The sequence below is a fragment of the Haliotis cracherodii genome, unplaced genomic scaffold (assembly GCF_022045235.1).
Source record: "Haliotis cracherodii isolate W230 unplaced genomic scaffold, xgHalCrac1.p SCAF_6, whole genome shotgun sequence".
Lineage (NCBI taxonomy): Eukaryota > Metazoa > Mollusca > Gastropoda > Lepetellida > Haliotidae > Haliotis > Haliotis cracherodii.
In genome coordinates this window covers 15,783,358-15,801,894 of record NW_027266319.1, presented here as the reverse complement: position 1 = coordinate 15,801,894, position 18,537 = coordinate 15,783,358, and the positions used below count along the sequence as shown (strand labels likewise).

Genomic DNA, 18,537 nt, shown 5'->3' with positions numbered 1-18,537 from the left:
TACAATCTACTATGCGATACAGTCTACTATGCGATGCAGTCTACTATGTGATGCAGTCTACAATGTGATACAGTCTACTATGCGATGCAGTCTACTATGCGATACAATCTACTATGCGATACAGTCTACTATCCGATGCAGTCTACATTTCTTATTATGAATGCCATCAATAAACTAATTATGTAATGTGATATTCCTGAATTCGAAGTTTAACCTTCAGTTGATGCGGTTACCCAAGTGCTAAAAATAATTTCACGTTGTTTGTCAAAGCTTTGTGGAAATCACAGAAAATCTTTCTTCCACCTCTGAATATCTTTGAAATCTATTAAAGCCGCGTGCATGTTTACAGCTGATTCACGGTCATCGTTGTCTGATCAGTTTGGAATGTATTGTGTAAGGGGCAGGGAGAATTACATCAATTATCCGTCAGGCAAAGAGTGTTTGTTTGCGTGTTTACGTGAAAATAATAACGTTTGTGTAAGAAAGGCTTGCTATCTGGGATTGCATTCTTTTAAATCTCTTCTATTTCATTTCCCCATTATAGGGAATTATTTACCCGTTTAAAAGTTTTACATGATCCTAGTTCCCACAAAACTATCCCCAAATTAAACAAAAAAAGACGTATTTTTGTTCGAACGCCGAGCGGACAATGTTTTTTTCCGCGACACATCAGAAAGAATGGATTGTGAGCTGGCAGGCATACAGTGGCGTCGATTGTGTATGGCCACTGGTGCTATGTGTTAACATTATAGCAATCTAGTGAGCAACACATTATGGCCAACACGAAACAACGGTCCTGTTTGATTCTAGCACAAGGAATTTTGACAGACATGAGCGAGGACAAACAACCTGATACCTTTACAAACATGAAGCCCCGATCCTTCAGGGCTGTTAACTCGTTCCACATCTTCGGAAAACATTGTCAGTTTGTTTTTGTTCACAGTTGAGACCAGGTTCTCTCAGTCAAGGAGGACTTTCGACTAGGCGGAGGAGACTCGAGTTGGTAGAGTAGACGCCTTCAAACATGGTTCCAGTCAAGATCGCTGCCCTGTTCTTCTGCCTCATCGTTATTGCAGAGTGTCAATGGCGCTCTAATAATGGCAACTTTCCACAGAGTCCCTTCGTGAAAGGGGGCAGGCGCCGCGACCATCCGCAGAATGATAACGCCAACAACGGCAACAGAAATTGGAACCAATGGCCTGGCGCTGGAGGCGACAACGTCGACGGGCACAGTGACAACCACGACCACGACGACACTGGACATAAACACATTTTGGGAATCAAGATGCCCCGTGGTAATGGTAGAGGGGTAGGAGGTACGTTGCTCAACGTTGAATAGACACGGTAAAGACGGCATAACGCCCGTACGACGTTGTAACCGCGTCTGTGCAACGTTGATAACATGTAGCATGTTACTTGCTTATTTACAGGACTGTAAAGAACAGACTGTGTTAACCGAGAAAATTAACCATTCATTTACTTTTCACCGATAGTTTACGTTTTATGCCCAATGGAATCTGTTTAGTCGGAAAATCGAAACTGGTTAATCTCTAGCATTGACGTTTTATAGATATCGTTTTTATAGACAATGCCAAAAGTGACCTGGACATGATCAGAGCAGCGGAATGTAATTGGACTTTAAACAACGAATTCAAATTTCTTTAACGTTTGTGTTCTTTAAAGTCGTTAAAGGTAAAATGTATGGTTCCTTTAATTCGGCATTGAACATGTACACCACAGCAATTTGAATGGGAACGAAAACTTTCTGTTAGTTTTGCTAAAAACACCTTAAAACGTCATCAAGCTTCCTTGAACGTTTTTACATGTTGTGTACACAATGAGAATATTAATCAATCTATATTGGTCTTTATCCTCTATTATTGTACAGTAAACTACGTTTATAACGAACACGCTTATAACGAACTGACCGGTATAACGAACTTAATTTTAGTTCCGGCCATTTGTTGTAATTATGTTGTACATATGCTTATAACGAACTACGGTTATTACGGACTACAATTAGTGGTCCCTTTGAGTTCGCTATAACCGTAGTTTACTGTATTAAGCTTCAGTTGCCTGTAGATGTGTTTGAACAGAGTTTTTTTTCCCTTTGAGAATGAATACATTTTAATAAAAAAAATGATTCCACTTTGGATGTTTAACTATATTCCGTTTGAGTCCGTAGTTTGAACAAACAAAATGTTACGCTTTGTCCCGGAAATCCCCCATTCCTTACCAAAGTGTGCCCAAACCTTCACATCTCCTACAGAAAAAAGACCTCGATCCACGTGGGTGCTCACATAGCGACACCACCATGTTGTTTTAAGGTAAACTTATGATAGCGCTGTGTGTCGTTGCCTGCTTTAACAATTCTGCCTTAAGTGTTACGAAACTAGACAAATGATGGTTAGGGTAATGATGGAATATCAATGTTGTCAATCAGATCAACACGCAATAACATATTAACACTTCCTACCTCACCGCGGACATTTCTCCAACATGAGAAACAGACACACCGTTAAAACACTTACTCGTTCGCTTAGAGGCTATTTTATATTCACGTGGCCGAAACGAGATCCTACAGACCCACAAATTATACTCAAACAAAGGAAAAACAAAGTTTAGAGATTGGGCCTGGCTGCATCTGATGAACAAACGAAGTTTGGAGGCGGGGTCTTGCAGCACCTGATGCATGGACTAAGTGTGGACGCGAGGGTCCGCTGCATTTGATGATCAATTCATATGTAGAAGTTGAGGCTTTGGTGTGTGTGATAAAGAACTAGGCTTGGACGTGGGATTCTTCTGTCCTGAAGAACGAATGTGTCTTGGGTTGTTATACCATATTATTCAGTTTGCCAGACTGAGCATGGACAACTATTTCACTCTGAATACAGGCCTGTTTGTTCGTCATAAAGTAAAATGTGTAAAGAATTATTGTAATATAATTAAAAAATTAAGATTGCTACTCAAGGTGGGTCACTCGGGAACTCCAACTATAAGGCTATGCACATGTACTTAACTTAACGAGAGTCTCCAGCACCACACAAACCAATGTCGTCCCAGTCATATCACATCTCTGCTGTTTAATGCACTCGCATCGTTTTGGAATCAATATGAAAGTAATTTAACCAGCTGTTTTTAAAATAATTTCTAATTATTAATGCGATATATTATTTTTTATTTTAAAACTTTTCAGGCATAAATATAGATAAAAGCGACAAAAATCCTTTCCATATCCATAAGAAAGAGTCGACTGCACGATTCCGAATACAGGAAACTACGGTTATAACGAACTCAAAGGTACCACTAATTGTAGTTCGTAATAACCATAGTTCGTTTTAAGCATATGTTCAACATAATTACAACAAATGGCCGTGACTAAAAATAAGTTCGTTATATCGGTCAGTTTGTTATAAGCGTGTTCGTTATAAACGTAGTTTACTGTATGTCATAAGCATAAGCATCATACCAGGTGACCGCCTCCGTGGTCTTGTGGTAGAGCGTCCGCCCGGAGAGTGGAAGGTCCAGGGTTCGATCCCGGGTTTGCGTCATACAAAAAGACGTTAACAGATTGTACTTGTTGTTACCCTGTCTGGCGCTCGGCATTAAGGGGCTAAAACAAGGACTGGTCGGCTCGGAGTCAGTATACTGTGTCTGAGTGGGGTATTCATGTTAAACTGCGGCATGGTATCTCAGTGAGCTAGCACTATAAATCGGCATCAGTCCGGACTAGTACAAGCAGCCACACACACACACACACACGTGCATGCACGTCGCTATATAAGTGCAATAATCTTGGTCGCGACGTTAAACCCAATGTCACCTCACCTCATACCAGGTGTTCATAAAAAGGCGTGTGTATCCTGCCACGCCCATGGCACAAGACATGTTTGTTTATGTTTCTTTGTTAAAGTTAGGCATCTTAAAATATGATGAAGTTCTAACCTCTCTGAAATGTGTAAAACACAAGAAAGGTCAGGGCCCTGGTATACTTTCTACCTAATTTCTGAAGTTCTTTTAGATCGTCTCAGGAAACGAACATATCCGCTTTATAAATCAAGTTTATGTGGATAGCGAATGACCAGTAACTCAAAATCTGGGGCCAATTACATGCATTTATATACTTCAGTTTGAAAGACTGGGTTTTCCGAAGTTGATAAAAAGTGACATTTTCATTGCAATGAACATAACACCTGATATTTCACTGCCGTGAAGAATAACACTTGATATATCTGCCTTGAACATGAAGCTTTAACGCAACCGTCTTACAAGTGTTACTTCCAAGCAAATTGTCTCCCCTTTACCGTGTGTCTAGCCCTTATTCTCTTGAAAATGTTTCGTTATAAACTGCCAATTTCTCATTTAACCCGTCAATCGAGACTGTTCGTTTCGCAAGGCGCTATTTTTGTTACTCAACCAGCGTGTATTCTTTCGCTTCCAACAGCGGTCTCGTAAATTTCAATAATATTTTTGTTGAAGTTGATTTTGCATATACTCATATCCAATTGTACGATAAAGAATGTTATTGACGTCAAATATTTTTGTACTTTTGTTTATATTATGATTTAGTTTTCACATCTTCACAAAAAGTGTATCATAAAGAGGATATTCCACGTGTCACGTGAAATATCATGTGTCTCTCATCTCTTTTACCCCATCATGAGATTCCCTCGAGACATGAAATACATTCGATGCATTGCAATAAGCCGAAAAGAATGTTTTTATTGGCAACCTATCTCACTACTGTCAGTCTTTCACAAGCATCACTTATTATTTCTCGTTAGATTAAAACAGGATGTTAATAAACGAGGATCAGAAAGATTGCATATTCGGTAGATATTTTGGCGATAACGAGACTAACTTTTGATTTAATTGAATATACTGATACATACTAAATTTTTAGGACTTCTACTATTGGTTGACTTCGAAAAAAACATTGATAAAGTTGACTGGACATTTATTGACAAAACATTCAGCTTTTTATAACTTTGGAAATCTATCAGACAGTAGATGAATGTGCTCTACAATGGAATCCAATCATGTGCCCAGGTAAATGGCTTCAGGTCAAAGCGTTTCACATTCCAAGAGTTTGTAGCCAGGGCGACCCACTCTCCCCTTATATATTCATACTATGTGCGGAAATATTATGATAAGGAATAATGCTAACATCAAAGGAATAAACATGGGCAATATAGAAAAATGTCTTAAATCAGTTTGTAGACGGTTTGTAGCATATATTTGTAGACCAACCAAAATGATCTGTTCTCTGAATTCTGTTGGCTTAAAAAGGATCAATATATAAAGCGGCGTGACACATATATATGTGACGATTTCTGTCAACATTTGTCTACGCCGGTCAGTACTGAAAACAGGTGTGGGTTATTTCTGCTTGAACTACGTAAAAATTGATGTATGCACATGGTTTATGGCAGGACCCAAAGTAATAAAGATAGAAGTTTCACATGTGTTAGTAACAAGGTGAGGTGAAATGGGGTTTAACGCAATCTCATTAAAATCAGATCTTAGTTCTCGCTATCGCTAAACAAAGATCTGAGGACATCCCATTACGGGTCACGTCAGAACGACCTTTCATCCGACCAATCACTGAGATACTATGCCGCTGTTTAACATGAATACCCCACTCAGACACAGTATACTGACTCCGAGACGACCAGGCCTTGTTTTGGCCCCTTAATGCCGAGCACCAGACAGGGTAACAAGCAGTACCATATTTGAACCTCTTATGGTATGACGAGGTCGGGGATCGAACCCCGGTCCTTCCGCTCTCCGGGAGTACCACTAGACCATGTAGGCGGTCGTTTTAGTAAGAAGTGTACTAGCTTAGCGGGCTACTTTATTGTGTCATCAAACATGATCCAAACTATCATAAGTCTTACTGGTCATTCCAGATCGGAGTCAGATCATCTAGAGTTTCGTGTGTTCTAGAGTACCCATACAGCTTCAACAAAGCGTCGCATCACACACAGATTGAACCACGTACTCAATAACGTCATGTACTTGGGTATAAATTATTTGACTTTGGTAAAGATGGAGATCTGCATAATTCAATAGTGAATATTTTTTCTTCATGTGTTGTGTACAGGATTAGTAATGCAGCGACTGCAGAAATTGCCAACTTACTTTATTATACTGGTGATAAAGTCCGTGAAGGGAATAGATTTACATAGTAGATAAAGACAATCTACTTGGTTTGACTCTGAATGTTCAGTGCTAAAAGAATGACATGCACGTGTCTTAAAGTTCCAAGTAAGCAGCCGAGTAAGAAGAAAATTTGGAAAATATATTGAAGCAAACGGAAGAAAAATAAAAATAAAATTGAATTTAAAATATCTGTCGTGCAGGAAGTTAAATGTGCAGTCAAGGCAAGCGACTGTAAATGTTTTGGAGAAAGACAAAATCCTCACTTCTGACAGTGTGTCAAATCCAACTACTTTCATAATAATTATGTTAAATATCAAGGATATACAAAGTGGGTTTTTAATAAAATGTCAAAAACTTTATTGTTAAATGTGATCACGATAACTATGAGTTTTGGAATACTAACAATACAGTTATGTTATCTGAAACCATTACTGATGATGAAACGAGGGCAGATATTAAAAGCTTGAATTACGGTAAAGCACCTGGTAATCTGTTCCACCTGAAATGTGTTATGAAACTGGCACCAATGTTGTACTATATGTCTGAATCTACTTTTGAATTCTATATTTCATTGTGGTGAATTTCCAGAATAGTGGAATAAAGGAATGATTATCCCGCTTTGTCAACTGGATAATGCTAGAAATCCTGACAATTGCAGAGGATTTTCGCTTTTAAATGTCATTGGTAAAATTTATACATCTATTCTAGAACTGAGGACACTAAAATCGATTGAAATTAACAATATCATATATGAATATATAAAATTACAAATCAAGTGAATAATCAGATTCTATTATCTGTAACAGATTCCAATGGTCGTAAAAATAGGGGTGAAAATCATATGAATGGATCACTGAAAATCATGGTGTCAATGGTAGGGTGTTCACTAAACTTAAAGAAATATATGGAAATAGATATCAAAGCGGATGTGAGAGCCAGAAAACAAGTCTTTTTAATGTATGTGGAGCAAGACAAGGTTGTATCTTAAGTCCAGATCTTTTATACTTTTTTATCATTGACTTTGTACATGAAACAGAGACATGGTTTCGGACCCTCCGTTTCCCGAACTCGAGCCCGGTACCATGTAAATATTATCACGGTCTTCGTTAGCGTTGAATTTAGGGGCATATATGTGAAAAAGTGTTTTGATGAAATCATGTTATAACTGTTAGCTGATGATGTCACCCAATATCAGTGTAATTGGATTTCAAAGAAAATTAAATACTTTAGAATAATGACAACACAATGTCATTTAGTAAGTGGTCAAATGTAAAGTATGTTATATTTGAGATAACACTTTCAAAGTACAAATTCTAATACTTTTTTTAGTTGAGTCCCATACGAGATTCGAACCCACTCTCTCAGAATGAGGCACCAAATCGCCAGCACACAAAGTCGAATCCCGAATGGGATTCAACCCCCAAAAGTACTAGAATTTAGCTCTCAGCACCGCGACACGGTGTCAGAATAATTTTATCATGTGTCGTCACTCTGTATGGAATCGTGAAGGTCACTCGAATGCATGGGAGTTCCTCCCCAAGAATTGAGGTGTTATATTCACTCTGGACAATTAATCAGTAATTACCGTATGTCTTTATAAAGCGTAAAGGAAAGGATACACTTGAAACATGTATTTGACCAAAACATGACAAACGTTGTCAAAACGTTACCAGGTTGAAAACAGTCGCTGAAACGTAGCAATCTATCCACGTGACTTCAGAGCACTTCTCGAGCTGAATATTCTGGAATAAATTAAGGAATCTACGTTAGGTAGTAATCTTATCCCCAATGTGCACATCACTCGTATTCATTGAATAATTATAGGGGCGGTCGTATAGCCTAGTGGTTAAAGCGTTCGCTCGTCACGCCGAAGACCCGGGTTCGATTCCCGACATGGATACAATGTTTGAAGCCCATTTCTGGTGTCCCCCGTCGTGATATTGCTGGAATACCTATGTTGTAAACCTCTAGGACCTGTATGATATCGGGCTTTCCTACCACATAACTGAAATACTGTTCAAAGCCGTGTTAACATAAACTCACTCACCCACTCACTCACTCAATTGTATTCATAATTTATTGATCTCGTCTTCCAGCTTCGTGTGGTGGTCAGCGTTACGCCGGACGGACCCATATCTGCTGCGGGGGCGCAGTGAAGCGCCGCCAGGGCATGCGCCCTGCCTGCTGTGGGCGACAGGTGTTTGACTTTGTGTTTGACCTGTGCTGTGACGGCAGAATTACCAAGAGGACGGTCGCCAGGCCATTCTGCTAGACAAACTCGCTTTCAATTCTATCTGGCTTCTTGATTTCCAGCAAATATGCATCAAACATAGATGCCTTTTAAAAGAAATCCATTTAACAAATCATCAGATGGGCCTCAGAATACCCTCGTTAGTAAAGCTTACGAAAAGCTAAAAATGCTGTTGTACTGAGAAGCAGTATTGTATGTCTATGTCTTTAAATATATGACGTTTTTTAGCTAATCAGTACCATGTATTAGTGTGTTTAAAACTAGCATCCAGTTTTGTCTGTCTCAAGCTCTCGCCAGTCTATGCGTGTTCGTTGTGTATCATATCGTTGCTGCTGGTAATATAAAGGACACCTTGTATTGATATACCCGGTTTATTCCATTCGAGAACTATATGCTACACAATAACGCATGCTATACAGTTATACATTTAACCAGATAGTATACAGTTTGTACAACATATAACTGAATGTTTACACCATCTTGTTAAGGCTTAACGCTTTCAACTGAATAAAAAATACGTAAACACTCAGAAAATTTTCGCTTGTTTTGTTTATTGTTTCAGGGCTGACAAACACGAGAACATTGTGCATTGTCATTATCTGTTAAAACATTTACTGAAGGTTAAGTACTTTTTATTGAAAGTTGTTTTCTTCTTTAGTGTTCTTTCTGATGTTGACATTAAAATTTCAAAACTGAGAAATTAGAAATCTTCCCTGGCGGACTATGAGTCCGTGAGTAATGTTTCATGCTGGGGTAAGTGATATAATGACAGTATTGGGGGAACACTAGACTTGCCCAAGTCTATAAGGCAATAATTATTAGTTTAAATAATAATTTCTACATTATGTAAATAATAAGAACAAGTTGTCCCTATAAGAGACTGGAGTTCTTACTGTCCACATATCTAGACTTGCCTATTAGGAGGATAGAATTACTACACATACGTGCACATCCATGGACATATATTTCAGTACAGCCTTGGAGCAAGGCTAGGGGAACACCTCTTATGACACTTACATGGGAATAACCCATGTTGGGAATCGAACGACAATGCTTTAACCTTAGGCTGCGCCATTATCACTAAATATAACTAAATTTCAATGCTAACATTTCAAACCTAAGAAAAATTCTCGAGAGTTTATTCCGAAATTTCTTTTATTCATATCATGTTGTTTTGTGTTTAAACGACGCTTTAAACAATATTTGTGTTACATCACAGCATGTTTGCCTAATGTGGAAGGAAAGCGCGAAGTGATGCAGATCATCGACTTTACAACTTTGTGAAACCCACGAGCACGGGTATGGTGCTGAAACCAAGCTGTGATTGTAATAAACATAAATAAAATTACGTCATTCGAATTTGTATATCAAATGCTGATTGAAATGGGCCATCATATTCTCATCAAACTACAATCAGTCACACACTTAGACATGTAATTACACATATGAATCACATATGCACGCGCGTAGCCGAAAAACCCGTTGATACTTAATTGTATAATTAGTTATCCAATATTACTCAACAGAAAAATGTTCAGCATAATTTACATCCAAGGATAATGAGTCATGTTCCTTGGGAGGATTGTGGCAGTGATTGAATCACGTTAGCTCCTTACAAATACCCTAATATACATTCTATTCACAACACTCATTACCAATTAAGAAACCCCATCACCATGACGGAAGCTATCTCTGACGAAACCTTCAGAAGGTCTAGCTGAATCGGGAATGTGAGAAAGATATATAACTGCTGTAAACCAGGTAATTTGACATTACCGGGAGAGGGGCGAGAGTCTTGGCGAGAGCGTTGAGGCTTCCTTGACATCCATTTGTCACAGTGTCATCCCATTAAATCACTGAAGCGCATCCGGTAGGGTAAGCCCTGCTACCGTGTCGCTTGCCGTTACTCTGTACCGTTGTTTCAGTGGATACTTACCTTGGACAGGACATTCACAACGCTTGACAAACACTGGGCTTCCATACTGAGATATACCAAATAATGTAAGTATATATATGTGTCATTCAGTAGCCTGATGTGTGTTTAATTAAAATGATTAGGGTTCTTCTTAAATCCTCGTTTCCTTGTCCCCGGTCGAGAGCCATAGATGGGGATAACGGTATATGTGTGACCATATTCAAACAGGTTGTTAATCAACCCAACTGACGAGTGTTGTTGTCTTTTAAACGTGTAATACAACATCCATCACAACACGCTATATGGATACGCAACACACGCAGACACCAGCAATAGGTATATACGAAGTATGTAGAGTAGAAAGGTCTCCGATTCTTGTCTTCCTGGATTCCATAACCGTGTATAGAGAAACGTCATTATGTAAAACTTGTTGTGAATTCGTTTGAATTACAGTGACTTCGAGTTAATTCATCAAAGTCAGGGTGCAGTCAAGCTGGCCCGAGTTCATCCTATGTTCCTAAAGTTAATGCTCTTAATACGAACAGATTCGCTTGACGCTCCACGATGTTGCGGCTAAACCATGCTCTACGTTAATGTTGCTGATGGCTTGTCATTTGTGTGTTACATTGTGTGTGCGTGTTTGAAAGTCTGAGATCCTTGAAGGTGTGGTTGTGTCCATGTGGTATAAATATCACGTACGCTAAATATTGTGCAATTAACAATTCCATGCACCTGTATGCACGTGTCGGTGCCTGCATGTCTATGCTCGTGCATGCTTTCATCAGTACATCTTTGTGTACATATGCATGTATACGTGCCTGTGTGCACGTGCATGCTTATGCCAGTGTCGTCAGTCCATGTGTGTGTCTGCACGTTATACATTGGTTTCGGATTAATATGACGGTATAACAGCACATTAGGAAATAACATTAGAACACAAATGCCATGGTCATGCGGCGATAGAAAAAGTTTACAGCTGTAACTGAAAAATACGTCTAATTTCCAGACAAAATCCCCGCAGCTGTTAATCAATACACATGAGGTATCTGTCGCTGTTACCATTTAAAGGTGAAATATCTATCGCTGTTAATACATACACGTGAGGTATCTATCGCTGTTAAACAATACACATCAGGTATCTATCGCTCTTAATACATACACATGAGGTATCTATCGCTCTTAAAACATACACATGAAATATCTATCGCTCTTAATACATACACATGAGGTATTTATCGCTATTAATACATACACATGAAATATCTATCGCTCTTAATACATACACATGAGGTATTTATCGCCCTTAATACATATACATGAAATATCAATCGCTCTTAATACATACACGAGGTATTTATCGCTGTTAATACATACACATGAAATATCTTTCGCTCTTAATACATACACATGAGGTATTTATCGCTGTTTATACATACACATGAGGTATCTTTCGCTCTTAATACATACACATGAGGTATTTATCGCTCTTAATACATACACATGAAATATCTTTCGCTCTTAATACATACACATGAGGTATTTATCGCTGTTAATACATACACGTGAGATATTTTTATCTGATGATACATACACATGAGGTATCTATCGCTGTCAATACATACACATGAGGTATTTATCGCTCTTAATACATACACATGAGGTGTCTATCGCTGTTAATACATACACATGAGGTATTTATCGCTATTAATACAGACATGTGAGATATGTTTAGCTGATAATACATACACGTGAGGTATCTATAGCTCTTAATACATACACATGAGGTATCTTTCGTTGTTAATACATACACATGAGGTACTATCACTGTTAAACAATACACATGATGTATCTGTCGCTGTTAATACATACACATGAGGTATTTATCGCTACTAATACATACACATGAGATATGTTTAGCTTATAATACATACACATGGGGTATCTATCGCTGTTAAACAATACACATCAGGTATCTATCGCTCTTAATACATACACATGAGGTATCTATCGCACTTAATACATACACATGAAATATCAATCGCTCTTAATACATACACATGAGGTATTTCTCGCCGTTAATACATACACATGAAATATCTATCGCTCTTAATACATACACATGAGGTATTTATCGCTGTTAATACATACACATGAGGTATCTTTCGCTCTTAATACATACACATGAGGTATTTATCGCTCTTAATACGTACACATGAAATATCTTTCGCTCTTAAAACATACACATGAGGTATTTATCGCTGTTAATACATAAACGTGAGATATTTTTATCTGATGATACATACACATGAGGTGTCTATCGCTGTTAATACATACACATGAGGTATTTATCGCTATTAATACAGACATGTGAGATATGTTTAGCTGATAATACATACACGTGAGGTATCTATAGCTCTTAATACATACACATGAGGTATCTTTCGTTGTTAATACATACACATGAGGTACTATCACTGTTAAACAATACACATGATGTATCTGTCGCTGTTAATACATACACTTGAGGTATTTATCGCTATTAATACATATACGGGAGATATGTTTAGCTGATAATACATACACATTAGGTATCTATCGCTGTTAAACAATACACATGATGTATCTATCACTCTTAATACATACACATGAGGTATCTATCGCCGTTAATACATACACATTAGGTATCTATTTCTGTTAATACATACACATGAGGTATTTATCGCTATGAATACATACACGTGAGGTATCTTTCGCTGTTAATACATACAAGTGATATATCTATCGCTGTTCATGCATACATGTAAGATATCAATCTATCAGTTAATATACACACGCGTGACATCCATCTATCTGTCGATACACACGTGAGATATCTATCGCTGTTAATGCAAACATATGAGACATCCATCTATCTGTAATACAGACACATGAGACATCATCTATCGTCTATCTGGTAAAAGACACACGTGAAAGATCATCTATCTGTTAACACACACGTAAGACATTATCTGTCTGTTAAAACATACACGTGAGATATCATCTATCTGTTAATACACACACTTGAAACATCATCTATCTGTTAATACATACACGTGAGACATCATCTATCTGTTAAAACATACACGTGAGACATCATCTATCTGTTAATACACACAATTGAAAAATCATCTATCTGTTAATATACACACGCGTGAGACATCATCTATCTGTTAATACACACACGTGAGACACCATCTATCTGTTAAAACATACACGTGATACATCATCTATCTGTTAATACACACACGTGAGACATCATCTATCTGTTAATACACTCACGCGAGACATCATCTATCTGTTAATGCACACACGAGAGACATCATCTATCTTTTAATACACACATGTGAGACATCATCTATCTGTTAATGCACACACGTGAGGCATCATCTATCTGTTATTACACACACGTGAGACATCATCTACCTGTTAATACACACACGTGAAACATCATCTATATTTTAATGCACACACGTGAGGCATCATCTATCTGTTATTACACACACGTGAGACATCATCTATCTGTTAACACACACACGTGAGACATCATCTATCTGTTAATACACACACGTGAGGCATCATCTATATTTTAATGCACAAACGTGAGGCATCATCTATCTGTTATTACACACACGTGAGACATCATCTATCTGTTAACACACACACGTGAGACATCATATATCTGTTAATACACACACGTGAGACATCATCTATCTGTTATTACACACACGTGAGACATCATCTATCTGTTAATGCACACACGTGAGACATCATCTATCTGTTAAGGCACACACGTGATACATCATCTGTCAGTTAATGCACACACGTGAGGCATCATCTATCTGTTAATACACACACGTGAGACATCATCTATCTGTTAATACACACACGTGAGACATCATCTATCTGTTAATACACACACGGTTTTGTATGCAACAGGCTTCATATGAATTAAATATCTGCAACCTGCGTCACTTCAAGTTTTCCCTCCCACATCAATCGTGTTCAAAGTCTAACTCTGTCACCAGATGACGTGATGGTAGACGGCTTCAGTGTTGAGGAGAGCCTATACTGACCGGTGGGCTTCGCGTTCGCAGTGGTTAGGTGACTGTTTTCAGTCTAATAACGTTTTGATAACGTTTGTAATATCATGATCACACCCATTTTTCAAACGTTTTGCTTGTCAGTTTCTTGACAGCATCAAGACCCATACAATATATGACGGAAATAGATACTATTTTCGCCACAATATTTAATCGCCCAAAAGTCGTGAAACTGTTGGAGGAAGTCCAAGGAAATATGCCGATGCGTCGGTAAATTATAAATTTTAACTCATATGTTAATAGTGCATGTTGTGGTAGACACTTCACTGTTACATAGTATGCATAGTTCGTAATAGCGTCAATAACAGCAAAGAATGCTCACATAAAATCAATAATTTTTTATCGGAAGTGGGATACCACATACCCACAAATCACAATTGCACAAAATTATTTTTTTTATTACTAATACTTTGATCATTATTATCTACATTAAATGCATATATCTTGACATTAATTTTGAGAAAGTAGTTTAAGTAGGATCCTCAAATCCGGTGCAAACCGAAAGTCCGGATACTGTTTCATGACATTACAGTAACTGGAGTGATGGTTCGTAATATTTGGTTCGGTAGCCGCTGTGGACACCGGATGTGCCTATCTCGCGGCTAACATAAAGGCACTTCCGGTGTGACCCAGTGTCAACACCTGACATCACTCCATTAAGGTCTGAATTTAATCCTGTCATAACCACACATCATTTGTCAAAGACCAATAAAAAAATTGTCAGAGTAAAAAAAACCAACCCTCTTTTTCATACGACATCTTTTAAAAAGTAGACCATCAAAGGTATCAACTTGACTACCCAGAGACTGGTTTCTCATGCTGTCGTGGGTCTCACGTCGTAAACGTGCCAAATGCCACCTCATGGGTCTTAGCGCTTATCAATGTCCGAAGTCTTTAGCGAAGTCACGGCGCAGACAGTTGTCACTTCAGTACCTTCTCCGTGATGACCCCAACCTTGAACCCACGTGCCAGACGTAGGGCCGTGACCCCCATGGCCCCTCTGAAGTGTGATAACTGACAAGCTGCACTTCGGCCACGGGTGGCCAAGCAGTTCCAGGCGTCGCCAATCGCTGTCAGTTTGGGCTTTGCTCCTACATCAAACTGACACGCCGTGATGGAACTGAACTATAGTTCAAAACAACGCTTAACCCAACTGATTTTTATCGCTCATCATCACTGCGATGTGTATTTGGTGAGGTGAAATGGAGTTAAACGCCGCGTTCAAGATTATTGCACTCATATAGTGACGTGCATGCATGTGTGTGGCTGCTTGTACTAGTCCGGACTGATGCCGATTTATGGTGCTAGCTCACAGAGATACCATGCCGCAGTTTAACATGATTACCCCACTCAGACACAGTATACTGACTCCGAGCCGACCAGTCCTTGTTTAAGCCCCTTAATACCGAGCACCAGACAGGGTAACAACAATCTTTTAACGTATTTTGGTATGACGCGGCCGGGGATCGAACCCCGGACCTTCCGCTCTCCGGGCGGACGCTCTACCACTAGACCACGGAGGCGGTCGTATCGGTATTTAGGACAGGGAGACAACGAATGACGCCGGTAAGGCTGGCGTCCTCGACACTTGCTTGATGATTTGGTCCTGATATTGTATTCATATAATCTGCGTGTTTTGTGTTTTGACCTGAACATATTGAGTCTTTGGATGCCGTTTTATCACGATCTCCACCAATATTGTAAAACGTAGTACCGGTGTTGAGTGAGTTGGGTTTTACGAGCGTGTGTAAGCGTTATACGGTAGAAGACGTTTACACTGGTAAACAATCACGTGTTCGGATTCGACAATGCCCGAAGATAATCATGACATCGAAGGTAGAATTGGTGTTTACGACCAGCACATCCTGGTACAAGCAGCCACGCACGTGCATGCATGTCGCTATATAAGTGCAATAATCTTGGACGCGACGTTAAACCTCACCTCACTTAAATACCAATACAGTGTACACATGAACACCCGACCCTGCGCGAATTTCAGGTCAGAATGTTCATAGGATCGAATGCTTGTAAGATCCGACAAAAACTGGAGTTGGTGGTCAGATATTGTCAGACCCAACCAGATTTAAAGTTTGTGTATTGGGGGTTATCGTACATTTATTTCTTATGATGGGCATGCATGTTTATTAATATTATCCTATCTTTTCTCATCTGAGGCTGCGTGTTAGTTTAGTGGTAGATTCCCGTAGATGTATTTCGAATGTATGGTAATACTGTTTTTGTCTTTAAAAAAAAAGAAAGAATTCACAAAATACTTGACCGCTCACAGCCCATATGGTACTTTATACACATGTGAGAGACACTAATGAGTGTATGTATGTTTGGGGATAGGAGGTGAGAGTTGAAATATAGGGCAGGAAACAATGACACCACGGGGTCAATGCATCACGTGGACCGCCTCTGGGGACAGGACGGGGACTGTGTGGGGTGAGGTCTTATAACCACGACGAGGAGGAAGTAGTTGTCGTGGCTGCCGGCAGGTGTCACTGCCAGTCATATCGACATGTATTGTTACAACACACAGTGTATAGCTGCTGATGACAACGCGTTGCTCATACAGCATTTCACATGCACATGCTTACTAATTAAACCTTGTCGTGGGCGGGTGGGGGTTGGGGTATTTCTGGATGCGGTATGTAATTTTATGTATCTTGGTTTGTCTTTTGGACTTGGGGTGGGGGTGTTGGTACCTTGAAGCAAATACTATACATGTATAAGATTGTATCCATATCGATAATGTTTGGCTGGTCGTGGTATATATTTTGTTATCCGACTTCTCGACAAATGACATATTTGTATAGGGCCTGACAAGAGTACCAGGTTGGATATAGACCATATATAATGTGCAGACATTATGTCTCCATATTGCCGAGCAATATACGCCAGCAGTCCTTGTAGAATGAATATTCCTGACGTATTTTGTAACAAACTGTGAAAGTGTTTTTAATTTTGTTTTTCAACATAATCTGCCTGCTTTTCAATACACTTCTCATATCGATAGTGAAACTATTCAGTTCCAGTCAGGAAGAAGTTTTCTGAAACCATTCACTGCAGCTTTGAGATCATCGTTGTCGTCATAGCGCTTTCCACGAAGGTGTTCTTTCAGTTAAGGAAACAGGTGGACATCACTTGGTGCCTGGTCTGGCCAGTGTGGAGGGCGAGGAAGCCCTTCGAACCCACATTGTCGCACAGCAGCCTTTGCAAGTCGAGAGGTATGAGAAGTGGCATTGTCACGAAGGAATAGAACTCCAGCAGTCAGCATTCCTCGACGCTTCTCTTTGATAGAATCTTTCAGGCGATGAAGCAAATCAGCCCAGTAGGCATCGGTAATCGTCTTTTGACTTTCTAAGTAATCAACAAGGATCACACCCTTTGCATCCCAGCATACAGTGGCTTTAACTTTCTTCACTGATCTTGAATTTCTTTGGTGCCGGAGAAGTGGAATGGTGCCATTCGATGGATTGACGTTTTGACTCGGGATCATGGTGGTAGTGCCATGTTTCATCACCCGTTACTTATCTCTTTTTGAATTTGACGAAATCATCCTCGATTAGCTCTGCATTCTCTCTGGCAATGTCAATTCTTTTTTCCGTAAGATCAGAATTTAGAAACTTTGGCATCCAACGAGCAGATATCTTATTCATCTGTAAATTTTCAGGAATAATAGTTTCAATGAATCCATGGCTTAGACCTGTGTCTTCCTGAAGTTCAGCAATGGTAATACGTCTATCTGACAGTGTACGTTTTTCTATCTCCTTGATTGAATCTTCATTGTCGGAAGTTGAAGGACGTCCAGACCTTGGGTCATCATCAAGGTTTATTCCCCCAGACTTAAACATAGCTGCCCAACGTGTGGAATAGCTGGGGTACTTATCCCCATACACTTGTGACATGAGGTCATGAATTTCTTGGGGAAGTCAAACACATTTTTCCATTTCTGTGTCCATTTGGACCCCTATCACTTTCAACTGGCTGTCACTAATACACCAACGTCCCCAACAAACCAAATACACTTGCAATGACCTACTCAAACAATGTACTACACTGACTAG

The 18,537-nt window shown here is 39.2% G+C and overlaps 1 protein-coding gene across 1 annotated transcript; it reads left to right on the top strand.

Moving 5' to 3' along the window:
- Positions 1-1,024: 1,024 nt before the first annotated feature.
- Positions 1,025-8,434, top strand: LOC139445061 (uncharacterized). The gene is made up of 2 exons (XM_071226138.1): positions 1,025-1,316; positions 8,259-8,434. The coding sequence occupies exons 1-2, from the start codon at positions 1,025-1,027 to the stop codon at positions 8,432-8,434; spliced, it is 468 nt and encodes a 155-aa protein (XP_071082239.1).
- The last annotated feature ends 10,103 nt before the right edge of the window (positions 8,435-18,537 follow it).